Source organism: Salmo salar, chromosome ssa02 (genome assembly GCF_905237065.1).
Source record: "Salmo salar chromosome ssa02, Ssal_v3.1, whole genome shotgun sequence".
In the NCBI taxonomy this organism is placed as follows: domain Eukaryota; kingdom Metazoa; phylum Chordata; class Actinopteri; order Salmoniformes; family Salmonidae; genus Salmo; species Salmo salar.
This window is the reverse complement of record NC_059443.1, coordinates 19,428,825-19,446,493: the sequence shown is the minus strand read 5'-3', so window position 1 is coordinate 19,446,493 and position 17,669 is coordinate 19,428,825. Positions and strand designations below refer to the sequence as shown.

The 17,669-nt window shown below is 44.2% G+C and overlaps 1 protein-coding gene across 1 annotated transcript in view; it reads left to right on the top strand.

Moving 5' to 3' along the window:
* The window catches only part of LOC106605813 (ceramide synthase 2), a 94,756-nt gene extending 77,174 nt beyond the window's left edge, over positions 1-17,582 (top strand). Inside the window, exons 5-11 of the mRNA XM_045699150.1 lie at positions 8,233-8,290; positions 8,758-8,808; positions 9,151-9,243; positions 9,977-10,105; positions 10,453-10,559; positions 10,762-10,915; positions 14,099-17,582. Of these exons, the coding sequence (XP_045555106.1) occupies positions 8,233-8,290; positions 8,758-8,808; positions 9,151-9,243; positions 9,977-10,105; positions 10,453-10,559; positions 10,762-10,915; positions 14,099-14,230 (724 nt within the window). The 3' untranslated portion in view covers positions 14,231-17,582. The remainder of the gene's footprint in view (positions 1-8,232; positions 8,291-8,757; positions 8,809-9,150; positions 9,244-9,976; positions 10,106-10,452; positions 10,560-10,761; positions 10,916-14,098) is intronic.
* Positions 17,583-17,669: the final 87 nt, after the last annotated feature.

Genomic DNA, 17,669 nt, shown 5'->3' with positions numbered 1-17,669 from the left:
TGTTGTGTTGTACAGTACTGGAGGTCTCTATCTGTAGTCAGCAGGTTGTTGTGTTGTACAGTACTGGAGGTCTCTATCTGTAGTCAGCAGGGTGTTGTACAGTACTGGAGGTCTCTATCTGTAGTCAGCAGGTTGTTGTGTTGTACAGTACTGGAGGTCTCTATCTGTAGTCAGCAGGTTGTTGTGTTGTACAGTACTGGAGGTCTCTATCTGTAGTCAGCAGGTTGTTGTGTTGTACAGTACTGGAGGTCTCTATCTGTAGTCAGCAGGTTGTTGTGTTGTACAGTACTGGAGGTCTCTATCTGTAGTCAGCAGGTTGTTGTGTTGTACAGTACTGGAGGTCTCTATCTGTAGTCAGCAGGTTGTTGTGTTGTACAGTACTGGAGGTCTCTATCTGTAGTCAGCAGGTTGTTGTGTTGTACAGTACTGGAGGTCTCTATCTGTAGTCAGCAGGTTGTTGTGTTGTACAGTACTGGAGGTCTCTATCTGTAGTCAGCAGGTTGTTGTGTTGTACAGTACTGGAGGTCTCTATCTGTAGTCAGCAGGTTGTTGTGTTGTACAGTACTGGAGGTCTCTATCTGTAGTCAGCAGGTTGTTGTGTTGTACAGTACTGGAGGTCTCTATCTGTAGTCAGCAGGTTGTTGTGTTGTACAGTACTGGAGGTCTCTATCTGTAGTCAGCAGGTTGTTGTGTTGTACAGTACTGGAGGTCTCTATCTGTAGTCAGCAGGGTTGTTGTGTTGTACAGTACTGGAGGTCTCTATCTGTAGTCAGCAGGTTGTTGTGTTGTACAGTACTGGAGGTCTCTATCTGTAGTCAGCAGGTTGTTGTGTTGTACAGTACTGGAGGTCTCTATCTGTAGTCAGCAGGTTGTTGTGTTGTACAGTACTGGAGGTCTCTATCTGTAGTCAGCAGGTTGTTGTGTTGTACAGTACTGGAGGTCTCTATCTGTAGTCAGCAGGTTGTTGTGTTGTACAGTACTGGAGGTCTCTATCTGTAGTCAGCAGGTTGTTGTGTTGTACAGTACTGGAGGTCTCTATCTGTAGTCAGCAGGTTGTTGTGTTGTACAGTACTGGAGGTCTCTATCTGTAGTCAGCAGGTTGTTGTGTTGTACAGTACTGGAGGTCTCTATCTGTAGTCAGCAGGTTGTTGTGTTGTACAGTACTGGAGGTCTCTATCTGTAGTCAGCAGGTTGTTGTGTTGTACAGTACTGGAGGTCTCTATCTGTAGTCAGCAGGTTGTTGTGTTGTACAGTACTGGAGGTCTCTATCTGTAGTCAGCAGGTTGTTGTGTTGTACAGTACTGGAGGTCTCTATCTGTAGTCAGCAGGTTGTTGTGTTGTACAGTACTGGAGGTCTCTATCTGTAGTCAGCAGGTTGTTGTGTTGTACAGTACTGGAGGTCTCTATCTGTAGTCAGCAGGTTGTTGTGTTGTACAGTACTGGAGGTCTCTATCTGTAGTCAGCAGGTTGTTGTGTTGTACAGTACTGGAGGTCTCTATCTGTAGTCAGCAGGTTGTTGTGTTGTACAGTACTGGAGGTCTCTATCTGTAGTCAGCAGGTTGTTGTGTTGTACAGTACTGGAGGTCTCTATCTGTAGTCAGCAGGTTGTTGTGTTGTACAGTACTGGAGGTCTCTATCTGTAGTCAGCAGGTTGTTGTGTTGTACAGTACTGGAGGTCTCTATCTGTAGTCAGCAGGTTGTTGTGTTGTACAGTACTGGAGGTCTCTATCTGTAGTCAGCAGGTTGTTGTGTTGTACAGTACTGGAGGTCTCTATCTGTAGTCAGCAGGTTGTTGTGTTGTACAGTACTGGAGGTCTCTATCTGTAGTCAGCAGGTTGTTGTGTTGTACAGTACTGGAGGTCTCTATCTGTAGTCAGCAGGTTGTTGTGTTGTACAGTACTGGAGGTCTCTATCTGTAGTCAGCAGGTTGTTGTGTTGTACAGTACTGGAGGTCTCTATCTGTAGTCAGCAGGTTGTTGTGTTGTACAGTACTGGAGGTCTCTATCTGTAGTCAGCAGGTTGTTGTGTTGTACAGTACTGGAGGTCTCTATCTGTAGTCAGCAGGTTGTTGTGTTGTACAGTACTGGAGGTCTCTATCTGTAGTCAGCAGGTTGTTGTGTTGTACAGTACTGGAGGTCTCTATCTGTAGTCAGCAGGTTGTTGTGTTGTACAGTACTGGAGGTCTCTATCTGTAGTCAGCAGGTTGTTGTGTTGTACAGTACTGGAGGTCTCTATCTGTAGTCAGCAGGTTGTTGTGTTGTACAGTACTGGAGGTCTCTATCTGTAGTCAGCAGGTTGTTGTGTTGTACAGTACTGGAGGTCTCTATCTGTAGTCAGCAGGTTGTTGTGTTGTACAGTACTGGAGGTCTCTATCTGTAGTCAGCAGGTTGTTGTGTTGTACAGTACTGGAGGTCTCTATCTGTAGTCAGCAGGTTGTTGTGTTGTACAGTACTGGAGGTCTCTATCTGTAGTCAGCAGGTTGTTGTGTTGTACAGTACTGGAGGTCTCTATCTGTAGTCAGCAGGTTGTTGTGTTGTACAGTACTGGAGGTCTCTATCTGTAGTCAGCAGGTTGTTGTGTTGTACAGTACTGGAGGTCTCTATCTGTAGTCAGCAGGTTGTTGTGTTGTACAGTACTGGAGGTCTCTATCTGTAGTCAGCAGGTTGTTGTGTTGTACAGTACTGGAGGTCTCTATCTGTAGTCAGCAGGTTGTTGTGTTGTACAGTACTGGAGGTCTCTATCTGTAGTCAGCAGGTTGTTGTGTTGTACAGTACTGGAGGTCTCTATCTGTAGTCAGCAGGTTGTTGTGTTGTACAGTACTGGAGGTCTCTATCTGTAGTCAGCAGGTTGTTGTGTTGTACAGTACTGGAGGTCTCTATCTGTAGTCAGCAGGTTGTTGTGTTGTACAGTACTGGAGGTCTCTATCTGTAGTCAGCAGGTTGTTGTGTTGTACAGTACTGGAGGTCTCTATCTGTAGTCAGCAGGTTGTTGTGTTGTACAGTACTGGAGGTCTCTATCTGTAGTCAGCAGGTTGTTGTGTTGTACAGTACTGGAGGTCTCTATCTGTAGTCAGCAGGTTGTTGTGTTGTACAGTACTGGAGGTCTCTATCTGTAGTCAGCAGGTTGTTGTGTTGTACAGTACTGGAGGTCTCTATCTGTAGTCAGCAGGTTGTTGTGTTGTACAGTACTGGAGGTCTCTATCTGTAGTCAGCAGGTTGTTGTGTTGTACAGTACTGGAGGTCTCTATCTGTAGTCAGCAGGTTGTTGTGTTGTACAGTACTGGAGGTCTCTATCTGTAGTCAGCAGGTTGTTGTGTTGTACAGTACTGGAGGTCTCTATCTGTAGTCAGCAGGGTTGTTGTGTTGTACAGTACTGGAGGTCTCTATCTGTAGTCAGCAGGTTGTTGTGTTGTACAGTACTGGAGGTCTCTATCTGTAGTCAGCAGGTTGTTGTGTTGTACAGTACTGGAGGTCTCTATCTGTAGTCAGCAGGTTGTTGTGTTGTACAGTACTGGAGGTCTCTATCTGTAGTCAGCAGGTTGTTGTGTTGTACAGTACTGGAGGTCTCTATCTGTAGTCAGCAGGTTGTTGTGTTGTACAGTACTGGAGGTCTCTATCTGTAGTCAGCAGGTTGTTGTGTTGTACAGTACTGGAGGTCTCTATCTGTAGTCAGCAGGTTGTTGTGTTGTACAGTACTGGAGGTCTCTATCTGTAGTCAGCAGGTTGTTGTGTTGTACAGTACTGGAGGTCTCTATCTGTAGTCAGCAGGTTGTTGTGTTGTACAGTACTGGAGGTCTCTATCTGTAGTCAGCAGGTTGTTGTGTTGTACAGTACTGGAGGTCTCTATCTGTAGTCAGCAGGTTGTTGTGTTGTACAGTACTGGAGGTCTCTATCTGTAGTCAGCAGGTTGTTGTGTTGTACAGTACTGGAGGTCTCTATCTGTAGTCAGCAGGTTGTTGTGTTGTACAGTACTGGAGGTCTCTATCTGTAGTCAGCAGGTTGTTGTGTTGTACAGTACTGGAGGTCTCTATCTGTAGTCAGCAGGTTGTTGTGTTGTACAGTACTGGAGGTCTCTATCTGTAGTCAGCAGGTTGTTGTGTTGTACAGTACTGGAGGTCTCTATCTGTAGTCAGCAGGTTGTTGTGTTGTACAGTACTGGAGGTCTCTATCTGTAGTCAGCAGGTTGTTGTGTTGTACAGTACTGGAGGTCTCTATCTGTAGTCAGCAGGTTGTTGTGTTGTACAGTACTGGAGGTCTCTATCTGTAGTCAGCAGGTTGTTGTGTTGTACAGTACTGGAGGTCTCTATCTGTAGTCAGCAGGTTGTTGTGTTGTACAGTACTGGAGGTCTCTATCTGTAGTCAGCAGGTTGTTGTGTTGTACAGTACTGGAGGTCTCTATCTGTAGTCAGCAGGTTGTTGTGTTGTACAGTACTGGAGGTCTCTATCTGTAGTCAGCAGGTTGTTGTGTTGTACAGTACTGGAGGTCTCTATCTGTAGTCAGCAGGTTGTTGTGTTGTACAGTACTGGAGGTCTCTATCTGTAGTCAGCAGGTTGTTGTGTTGTACAGTACTGGAGGTCTCTATCTGTAGTCAGCAGGTTGTTGTGTTGTACAGTACTGGAGGTCTCTATCTGTAGTCAGCAGGTTGTTGTGTTGTACAGTACTGGAGGTCTCTATCTGTAGTCAGCAGGTTGTTGTGTTGTACAGTACTGGAGGTCTCTATCTGTAGTCAGCAGGTTGTTGTGTTGTACAGTACTGGAGGTCTCTATCTGTAGTCAGCAGGTTGTTGTGTTGTACAGTACTGGAGGTCTCTATCTGTAGTCAGCAGGTTGTTGTGTTGTACAGTACTGGAGGTCTCTATCTGTAGTCAGCAGGGTTGTTGTGTTGTACAGTACTGGAGGTCTCTATCTGTAGTCAGCAGGTTGTTGTGTTGTACAGTACTGGAGGTCTCTATCTGTAGTCAGCAGGTTGTTGTGTTGTACAGTACTGGAGGTCTCTATCTGTAGTCAGCAGGTTGTTGTGTTGTACAGTACTGGAGGTCTCTATCTGTAGTCAGCAGGTTGTTGTGTTGTACAGTACTGGAGGTCTCTATCTGTAGTCAGCAGGTTGTTGTGTTGTACAGTACTGGAGGTCTCTATCTGTAGTCAGCAGGTTGTTGTGTTGTACAGTACTGGAGGTCTCTATCTGTAGTCAGCAGGTTGTTGTGTTGTACAGTACTGGAGGTCTCTATCTGTAGTCAGCAGGTTGTTGTGTTGTACAGTACTGGAGGTCTCTATCTGTAGTCAGCAGGTTGTTGTGTTGTACAGTACTGGAGGTCTCTATCTGTAGTCAGCAGGTTGTTGTGTTGTACAGTACTGGAGGTCTCTATCTGTAGTCAGCAGGTTGTTGTGTTGTACAGTACTGGAGGTCTCTATCTGTAGTCAGCAGGTTGTTGTGTTGTACAGTACTGGAGGTCTCTATCTGTAGTCAGCAGGTTGTTGTGTTGTACAGTACTGGAGGTCTCTATCTGTAGTCAGCAGGTTGTTGTGTTGTACAGTACTGGAGGTCTCTATCTGTAGTCAGCAGGTTGTTGTGTTGTACAGTACTGGAGGTCTCTATCTGTAGTCAGCAGGTTGTTGTGTTGTACAGTACTGGAGGTCTCTATCTGTAGTCAGCAGGTTGTTGTGTTGTACAGTACTGGAGGTCTCTATCTGTAGTCAGCAGGTTGTTGTGTTGTACAGTACTGGAGGTCTCTATCTGTAGTCAGCAGGTTGTTGTGTTGTACAGTACTGGAGGTCTCTATCTGTAGTCAGCAGGTTGTTGTGTTGTACAGTACTGGAGGTCTCTATCTGTAGTCAGCAGGTTGTTGTGTTGTACAGTACTGGAGGTCTCTATCTGTAGTCAGCAGGTTGTTGTGTTGTACAGTACTGGAGGTCTCTATCTGTAGTCAGCAGGTTGTTGTGTTGTACAGTACTGGAGGTCTCTATCTGTAGTCAGCAGGTTGTTGTGTTGTACAGTACTGGAGGTCTCTATCTGTAGTCAGCAGGTTGTTGTGTTGTACAGTACTGGAGGTCTCTATCTGTAGTCAGCAGGTTGTTGTGTTGTACAGTACTGGAGGTCTCTATCTGTAGTCAGCAGGTTGTTGTGTTGTACAGTACTGGAGGTCTCTATCTGTAGTCAGCAGGGTGTTGTGTTGTACAGTACTGGAGGTCTCTATCTGTAGTCAGCAGGTTGTTGTGTTGTACAGTACTGGAGGTCTCTATCTGTAGTCAGCAGGTTGTTGTACAGTACTGGAGGTCTCTATCTGTAGTCAGCAGGGTGTTGTACAGTACTGGAGGTCTCTATCTGTAGTCAGCAGGTTGTTGTGTTGTACAGTACTGCAGGTCTCTATCTGTAGTCAGCAGGGTGTTGTGTTGTACAGTACTGTGTGACAGGACTGAACTGGGAGGCTACTGTATGACTGTTCCCATTGTATGCTGGGAAGTTTGCAAGGGACTGTTCCACTACAGTTTAGCAGAATGTGTGTATATGTGTATGTTCTCTTTACTGTACATATACAGTGCATTCAGAAAGTATTCAGACCCCTTCACTTTTGCCACATATTTTTACATTACAGCCTTATTCTAAAATGGATTACAGATATTTTTTCCCTCATCAATCTACATACAATACCCCATAATGACAAAGTGAAAACAGGTTTTTAGAAATTTGTGCAAATGTATTAAAAATTAAAAACTGAAATACTTTATTTGCATAAGTATTCAGACCATTTGCTCTGAGATTGGAAATTGAGCTCTGGTTCATCATTTTTCCATTGATCATCCTTGATGTTTCTACAACTTGATTAGAGTCCACATTTGGTCAAATGTATTGATTGGACATAATTTGGAAAGGCAGACACCTGTCTATATAAGGTGCCACAGTTGACAGTGCATGTCAGAGCAAAAACCAAGCCATGAGGTCGAAGGAATTGTCCATAGAGCTCCGAGACAGGATTGTGTCGAGGCACAGATCTGGGAAGGGTACCAAAAAATGTCTGCAGCATTGAAGGTCCTCAAGAACACAGTGGCCATCATTCTTAAATGAACTAAGTTTGGAACCAGCAAGACTCTTCCTAGAACTGGCCGCCCAGCCAAACTGAGCAATCAGGGGAGAAGGGCCTTGGTCAGGGAGGTGACCAAGAACCCGATGGTCACTCTATGGGAGAACCTTCCAGAAAGGGAAAGGGGGACACCTAGTCAGTTGTACAACTGAATGTATTCAATTGAAATGTATCTTCCGCATTTAACCCAACCCCTCTGAATCAGAGAGATGTGGGGGGCTGCTATAATTGACATCCACGGCCCGGGGAACCATCTCTGCAGCACTCCACCAATCAGGCCTTTATGGTAGAGTGGTCAGACGGAAGCCACTCCTCAGTAAAAGGCAGATGACAGCCCTGCTTGGAAAAAACTATCTGTTCTGATGAAACCAAGATTGAACTATTTGGCCTGAATGCCAAGTGTCACGTCTGGAGGAAACCTGGCACCATCCCTACAGTGAAGCATGGTGGTGGCAGCATCATGCTGTGGGGATGTTTTTCAACAGCAGGGACTTAGAGACGAGGGAAAGATGAACGGAGCAAAGTACAGAGAGATCCTTGATGAAAACCTGCTCAGGACCTCAGCCTGGGGTGAAGGGTCATCTTTCAAAAGGACAATGACTCTGAGCACACAGCCTAGACAACGCAGGAGTGGCTTCGGGACAAGTCTCTGAATGTCCTTGAGTGGCCCAGCCAGAGCCCGGACTTGAACCCGATCGAACATCTCTGGAGAAACATGAAAAGAGCTGGTCAGCGACGCTCCCCATCCAACCTGACAGGGTTTGAGAGGATCTGCAGAGAAGAATGGGAGAAACCTCCCAAATACAGGTGTGCCAAGCTTGTAGTGTCATACCCAAGAACACTCGTGGCCATAATTGCTGCCAAAGGTACATCAACAAAGTACTGAGTAAAGTTTATGAATACTTATGTAAATATGATTTAAGTTTTGTATTTTTAATACATTTGCAAAAATATCTAAAAAGCTGTTTTTGCTTTGTCATTATGGGGTATTGTGTGTAGATTGATGAGGGAAAAAAACGATTTAATCAATTTTAGAATAAGGCTGTAGTGTAACAAAATGTGGAAAAGGTCAAGGGGTCTGAATACTTTCTGAATGCACTATAGTATAAAGTCTGTGTGTGTGTTGTCCAATGATTTTGTGTGTTCTCTTGCAGTTGGAGATTCACCTTTTACCTTCTTGCTTTCATTGCTGGCCTGGCTGCCCTCATCGACGTGAGTACTGCTGTTTCACCTTTGACCTTTAAAACTCTCGCCTGTCTCCAAGCTAATCTCCCTGCACCAACATTGGTCAATCGTGTCATCTGACTTCTGTCATAACTCATAGTTTAAACTTTAGATCCTAGTTAAACCATTGATAGGAGAAACAGAGCTTGTTCACTGACAGCATTAATGTGTTACAGGATACTAAGATAGAATAGAAGCCTTGTCAACAACAGTGCTGGTTATATCAGGGACAACTGAGGATCCAAAACAAATGTTATACAATTTGATGTTTTTATAACATGATTAATAAAGATCTTACGAATGACACTGGAAGAGAATTATAAAGCCACATTAATATATAGAGGGAAAGAGGGTGTGAAAATGATTTATCACTTCTTCTGTTTCAATACTGTATTTCTCTGTGACTGAAGTTAGAACTCTCCGATTTTATGTATGACTCTCTCTCCCTCTCTCAGAAACCCTGGCTGTATGACTTTAAGGAGATGTGGCAGGGCTTCCCTATTCTGGTATGTCCCTCTGGTTATTGATGAGTGGTAACTAATACATTGTAACATAGGAAAGTCATTGGAAGGCATAAATCATAATCAATCCTATCATGTTATGTCCAGTGTTTGACTGTTTTCAGAAAGCATATTATGGAAGTATCAATGTATGTTATTGATATTATCTTGCTCTTTCTCTCCTCTCTCTCTCCCCTATAATCTCCCCACCCCATCTCTCTCCCTATCCCTTCATCTCTCATCAATTTCTCTCCATCCCTCCATCCCTCATCTATTTCCCTCCATCCCTCATCTATTTCCCTCCATCCCTCATCTATTTCTCTCTCCATCCCTCAATCTCTCCCCCAGACTCTCCTGCCGTCTCAGTATTGGTACTATATGATAGAGCTGGGTTTCTACGTCTCTCTAGTCTTCAGTGTGGCGTCAGACGTCAAACGGAAAGTAAGTGTGCACCGTGCCTGCTCTACGAAACACACTATGCTTGTAACAATCAAGTATACAGTATACAAATGAAGCACTAAAAATGGTGGTACAGAATCCCTTTACTTACAGTCCTATTCACTTTAAGAGTCAATCAATTACAGCACGCAGATCACCTGAAGATTCTTCCATACATGGGGGAGTGCAGTTTACAAGATCAGGGATAGTGGTTAACCAAGCCTGCACACTCTGTTAGCTACAAGTGATTAATTGAAAGCAGTAAGCAAGTCTTTCTGATCCCTCTCCTGCTGTCGCCATGGTGTTGCCCCTGTGCTGACGACCAGGGGTTAGTGTCATGACACTGATGTCAGTGTGTACAGGGCCAGGGGGCAACTTCAGGAGGTGGACATTAGACTGATATGACGTGTTTGTGTGTGTGGAGCCGGAGGTTAAAGGGGAGTTTGTCAGTGAACTCTACTCCACTAGGGTCAGGTCAGTACAGACAGTGTGTACCTGCTAAAGTCACCTGATGGTCCTCTGGCATGATTTACTATAGTGTGTGTGTGTGTGTGTGTGTGTGTGTGTGTGTGTGTGTGTGTGTGTGTGTGTGTGTGTGTGTGTGTGTGTGTGTGTGCAGGTGTGTGTGTGAAGGATCAGAATGTTATCAAGGTAACAAAACACAAACTCTAACCTTCTCTCTCCCTCCCTGCATGTCTCTCTTTCCCTCCTTCTCTCCCTCCCTTCCTCTCTGTAGGACTTTAAGGAGCAGATGGTTCACCATATGGCCACCATCTTCCTCATCAGTTTCTCCTGGTGTGTCAACTACATCAGAGCGGGCACGCTCATCATGCTGCTGCACGACTCCTCCGACTATTTACTGGAGGTACAACCAATTACAGGAGAGCTGGGTCGCCAGCATAACATGATAATAATATCACTGCCATGATACGATAATAAACACAATAATACTATGGTGATTTAGTAGTTGCTGTTATCCAAAACAACTTACAGTTAGCACATGTAGTTTGTATGTGGGGCCCACAGGGGAATCCACAGGGGAATCACACACAAGGAAATCCCATTTTATTTGATAAACCAGGAAGTGGACAAAGTACTACTGATATTGGAGAAGTGGAGATATGGAGAGATTTAGTACTGTCACCTGGTGGAAGAAATATGCCATTACAATAATTTTCTAACAACAACAACCTTTCTCTCTCTCTCTGATAGTCCGCTAAGATTTTCATCTATGCTGGATGGAGAAACACCAGTAACTACGTCTTCTTCCTCTTCGCTGCCGTCTTCATCTTCACTAGACTCTATATCTTCCCCTTCTAGTGAGATGACACCTGAACACTCCCACCACACAACAATGTTCTGTCTCTCTCACACCCATTCTGATTGTTTTATTTATGTAACCTTTATTTAACTAGGCAAGTCAGTTAACACATTCTGATTAGCATCATAAATGTCTGTTAATTGTCTATTGGTTGTTACTGATGTTATTCGCTCTTCTTGCCCCCCCCTCCTCTCTCTCAGCATCATTTATTCTACGTACATTTATCCAATGACTATGTACTCTCCGTTCTTTGGATACTACTTCCTGAATTTCCTTATGATGGTGCTGCAGTGTCTCCATATCTTCTGGGCCATCCTCATTCTGCGTATGGCCGTCCGCTTCCTGAGCAGCGATGTATGTACACAACACTACACACACACACACACACACACCCTGACAACACTACACACACCCTGACAACGCTACACACACACACCCTGACAACACTACACACACACACATCCTGACAACACTACACAAACACACATCCTGACAACACTGAACACACATCCTGACAACACTACACAAACACACATCCTGACAACACTGAACACACATCTAGACAACACTACACACACACACACACATCGTGACAACACTACACACACACACACACACACACCGTGACAACACTACACACACACACACACACACACACACACCGTAACAACACTACACACACACACCGTGACAACACTACACACACACACCGTGACAACACTACACACACCGTGACAACACTACACACACACACACACCGTGACAACACTATACACACACACCGTGCCAACACTACACACACACACACCGTGACAACACTACACACACACACACACCGTGACAACACTGCACACACACACACCGTGACAACACTGCACACACACACACACCGTGACAACACTGCACACACACACACACCGTGCCAACACTACACACACACACACACCGTGACAACACTGCACACACACACACACCGTGACAACACTGCACACACACACACACCGTGACAACACTGCACACACACCGTGCCAACACTACACACACACACACACCGTGACAACACTACACACACACACACCGTGACAACACTGCACACACACACACCGTGACAACACTGCACACACACACACACCGTGACAACACTGCACACACACACACCGTGACAACACTACACACACACACCGTGACAACACTGCACACATACACACACCGTGACAAAACTACACACACACACACCGTGACAACACTACACACACACACACACCGTGACAACACTATACACACACACACACCGTGACAACACTATACACACACACACACCGTGACAACACTATACACACACACACACCGTGACAACACTATACACACACACCGTGACAACACTATACACACACACACACACCGTGACAACACTGCACACACACACACCGTGACAACACTGCACACACACACACCGTGACAACACTACACACACACACCGTGACAACACTACACACACACACACCGTGACAACACTACACACACACACACACACCGTGACAACACTGCACACACACACACCGTGACAACACTACACACACACACACACACCGTGACAACACTACACACACACACACACCGTGACAACACTATACACACACACACCGTGACAACACTACACACACACACACCGTGACAACACTGCACACACACACACCGTGACAACACTGCACACACACACACCGTGACAACACTACACACACACACCGTGACAACACTACACACACACACACCGTGACAACACTGCACACACACACACCGTGACAACACTGCACACACACACACCGTGACAACACTGCACACACACACACCGTGACAACACTGCACACACACACACCGTGACAACACTGCACACACACACACCGTGACAACACTGCACACACACACACCGTGACAACACTACACACACACCGTGACAACACTACACACACACCGTGACAACACTACACACACACCGTGACAACACTACACACACACACCGTGACAACACTACACACACACACACACACATCCTGACAATACTGCACACACATCTAGACAACACTGAACACACATCCTGACAACACTGAACACACATCCTGACAACACTACATACACAGCCATTACAGCACTGCACACGCATCCTGACAACACTGAACACACATCCTGACAACACTACATACACAGCCATTACAGCACTGCACACGCATCCTGACAACACACAACACAGTCTATCTTTATTGTTTTTCTTGTATGTGAGAGAGAAATGAATGTTGGAAACAGATGTAGAGACATAGAGAGACTGGGAGAGGAGGGGTGGGTGGAGGAGAGAGACTGGGAGAGGAGGGGTGGGTGGAGGAGAGAGAGAGACTGGGAGAGGAGGGGTGGGTGGAGGTGAGAGAGACTGGGAGAGGAGGGGTGGGTGGTGGAGAGAGAGAGACTGGGAGAGGAGGGGTGGGTGGAGGAGAGAGACTATGAGAGGAGGGGTGGGTGGAGGAGAGAGACTGTGAGAGGAGGGGTGGGTGGTGGAGAGAGAGACTGGGAGAGGAGGGGTGGGTGGAGGAGAGAGAGAGACTGGGAGAGGAGGGGTGGGTGGAGGAGAGAGAGAGAGAGACTGGGAGAGGAGGGGTGGGTGGAGGAGAGAGAGAGAGAGAGAGAGACTGGGAGAGGAGGGGTGGGTGGAGGAGAGAGAGAGAGACTGGGAGAGGAGGGGTGGGTGGAGGAGAGAGAGAGACTGGGAGAGGAGGGGTGGGTGGAGGAGAGAGAGAGACTGGGAGAGGAGGGGTGGGTGGAGGAGAGAGAGAGAGACTGGGAGAGGAGGGGTGGGTGGAGGAGAGAGAGAGAGACTGGGAGAGGAGGGGTGGGTGGTGGAGAGAGAGAGACTGGGAGAGGAGGGGTAGGTGGAGGAGAGAGAAAGTTTATTCAGAAATCACACTTGATGTAACGGTCGTCGTACGTAGTGGACGAAGGCGCAGCGGGTTGAGTGCTCATAATGACTTTTATTGAACACGTAACAAACAAAACAAGAAAACGATCGAGCGAACAGTGTTGCAGGCTAACACACAGAAGTGCAACAATAACTTCCCACAAAGGGACAGGTGAAACAGGGCTACCTAAGTATGACTTTCAATCAGCAACAACGATGTACAGCTGTTCCTGATTGAGAGCCATACCAGGCCAACACAAAGAAATACACAACATAGAAAACCATAGAAATACAAAACAAGAACATTACCCAAAAACCCCGGAACACATAAATCAAACACCCCTCTTACATAAATACACATCCCATTAAACCCCGAACCACATAAAACAAATACCCCCTGCCACGTCCTGACCAAACTACAATAACCAATAACCCCTTATACTGGTCAGGATGTGACAGTTGATATGTGTTGGAAAGCCCAGCTGATAAAGAACAGTCTGGTTTGGGTTGTTTGCGGAAAGGAAAAGTAATGTCTCTGGACGGATGACATGTTTCTAAACACACCTCTCTTTCTTTCCCTCCTTTCGCTTCAGGAAAAGGTGGAGGACGAGAGGAGCGATAAAGAAGAGACAGACGAGTCAGGGGAGGAAGAGGAGGGGGTGGAGAAGAAAGGCGCGGTGCAGAATGGTCACACCGCTCACAACAACCACCGCAAGACGGAGTAATGAAAACGTGTGCCAGGAAGTAAGAGTGTGAAGAATTCACATCCCTCACTCAGCAGAGTGGGAGAGATGGAGGGAAGAGGAAAGGGAGAGAGTGGTAGGGAAAATGGATGCAGGAGAAGGAAAGGCATTCCTAAAGCCTGAGAACTACAGGTAGACCTGTACCTGTGGTTAGATACACTGTACTACATTGTAAACACTCAGTCACACACACAATTTTAGATGTACTACATTAATTGGCATGGACCTGTTATTATAGTCCATTAATAACACACACACACACACACACACACACACACACACACACACACACACACACACACACGGGTAAATCTCACGAAACTGTAAAAATAAAAAAATACATTTTGTCATTTTTCACAAAATGTCCTCTTGAATAACTGAGATTAGGATCTATACGTATCTATTTCATTATTATTATTATTAGGTTTTTATCAGATATTATGCATTCTACCAACATTTTCACAAAATTCTCATTAATTCTCATTAAAGTCCGAAAAAGTTATAAATCAATATTTATAATATTTTTTAACATTGCTCCCCTAATGAAAATGCCTGAGTTAAACATAACACTGAAAATACAAATATTTTTAAATGACAATTATTATAAAATTAAAATAAGACTTTTTCCCAATTTGAGCTCTTTAGCTGTTTTCTAAGGACTACTCTAGATGATGCATCATGGGTGAAGAAATGTTTATAGTTTTATAGGAACTTGAAAAAAATGGTAATGAGACATATCCACAGACACTGCTGGTATATAATAAATATTATTGTTTAATGTAAACATCAACTAGTATACCATTTTTATAATTTATAGACAAACTACAGCAACATATTTTGTTTTATTTAAATAAGTTAGGTTTTTCTAAAGATGTATTTTTATAAAATTACCATGAATTTAATCAGGACGCATTTCAGTAATGAAAATGTATTTTTTCTTTTCTTTTACAAGACACTTTCCCCTAAAACTAGACATCTTAGTCCTCAGAATGTCTAAAACTAGACATCTTAGTCCTCAGAATGATAGTTGATTTTTGCAGATGCATCATAGTTTTGTAACTCAATTTGTTCCAGACATTTTAAAACTGGTTTCATGAGAATACCCCCCCCCCCCCCACAAGTTAAGGAATAGCACTGGGAACGTCAGTGTGATTTCAGTCCCTCTAAAAGAGTGTTCAAAAGGATGTGAAAGGAAGAGAGGACAGAATGATGAGAATGAAGGGAAGAAGAGAAGGGGAGAAAGTGTGATGCAGCTTCTACTATGGCTCTTCTTACTGTACTCATGTGCCTTACAGCCAGACTATGGTGCTTTTACCTTATTCTTTTATTTTTCACTTACCTTGTTGTTGCTTTAAACATGTTTTGTCCATGTGCCTTTATGTCCAATACTCCAGTTGCCATGAAAGACAGACTTTAGAAAAGAGACACAACAAGATTTAACCTGACACACAAATACACAATCATGTGAATGTGTCCTTGTGTGAATGTTGATTTGGGGCTGACTTACAGATTCGCCGGCCCTGGTTTTTATGATTCTATGCAATTATGTTTTTTTCTGCTTAGCTCCTGTAGTGCATCTGAATGGGCGTTGTTTGACTTTGTTTGGGACACCTCTAAGCTTGTAGAAGCCATGCAGTAAGATAGTGAGGGAGTCTGGTTGTCTCCCTCACTGGTAGCATGGGTTTAAATACTGCACTGTATGGACCTTGATTTGAGGGCCTGTTTATAAACTGCTTTATTGAATGGTTAATAAACAATGTAAAAATGTGAATAACTGGTTCATAAACTGTAATAATGTTTAACTGGTTAATAAACGATGTAATCATGTTTATAAGCAGCTTATAAGCAGTCCTTCAAACGAAGTGTTAAATAGTTTTTTGGGTATATTGAGATTCTGCTGATTCTGAATGATGCTCTCCTTCCTCTGCTGATGTCATGTTTATGTGCCAGTGGTAACGTTCTGTCTGTAGACACTCTCCGTTGACATTGGAGAGGAAAATACTTTTTATCACAGTTTTATCATGTTTTCACTCTGTACGTGCGTGAATAATTCAGCATATCTTCTGAGTGTCATTGACATCTTACCAAGGTCACACAGGCAGAACTTTATTTTCAGTATATTTCAATAGTTTTAGCAAAAACAAAAATTGCCATTGTACATGTAAATGCAAAAAACAACAACAGTCCAGCCAATCAGGATCCCAAATAGAATGTCAATAATTCCTATTTTTTTAAAAGCAATATTTTAACTGTTTTCCAGTCGAGACCAGTTAAGACCAGTATGGACCAGTTGTGGTTTCATTCCAGTGTGGTATGACGCATGTCATCGACTAGAGATGCATTCAACTCCTCTAACGTTAATGAAGCTCCCAACTCTGAGCGCCCACCAACAATCCAATTCACCAAGAATGTTCGACAACAGGAGCGAACTGTTCTATTCTATTGAAAACACTTGATTGTGTACTCTTTCTTCCAACAATGACCTTGTAAGGACGAAAGTTTTCTGCAAATGTTTGCAGAGTTGAACACCAGTCTGGTTCAGTCCAATCTGGTTCTGGGCACAATGATCCAGTAGAATCCTGACCCACACTGATGATATCATGCATCATGATGGATATTCATCGGGTCCTGGGTTGGTTGGTCAGAACAGGACATTTCTTCTCAGGAGACTGGAAAGGGCCATTGTAATTTAGGATTTATTAGGGCAGATTTTTTAGGCCATACTGCCCCGGATTAGATTATCCTGTGTGTGGTATGTGTTTTCTGTTATTCTAGAGTGATTTGAGTTATGATTCCTATGAGAAACAGGTTTACAGTCATGTTTCATGTTTGACATCATTGTTTCAGAAAAGTTAGGATTTTTCTTGAGTTTGGATTTTAGCAACTCAATTGCTCAGTAAGCAAAAGTATGATACATGGAACAATGGAAGTGTTGTATTTTTATCATTATATATTTTCAATTGTTGTTGTTGTATGTTAAGTGCCTTATCTGTAATGTATGGGATAGCCTACCCTCTCACCTTTCTACCTTCTTCAGCTCCTCATCCTCATTCATCCTTTCTCCCTCTTTCCCTTCTTATTTTTCCATATGTCCCCCACTCCTTCTACTCATCCATCTCCTCCTCCTCCCTCATTCTGAGATTCTCCCCTCACAGCCTTTCACATCCCCATTCCAACCCTCGTTCATTTGTACTAACCTTGACCAATCTTCCTCTCTTCCCCCGTCGCTTTGGAAAAACAAGTCACGTAATTACAGTGTTATTTTTGTGTGTATTATGATGCTTAAGTATTATCATTAATAATAAAAACAACGATCATGAATCACTACGCCAAACCTGTCTACTCTGTTTGTTTTACACACTCAAATGATGAAGTTCTCCTCACTGATGGATGAGGGGAGAGTATCTATAGGTTTCCTATG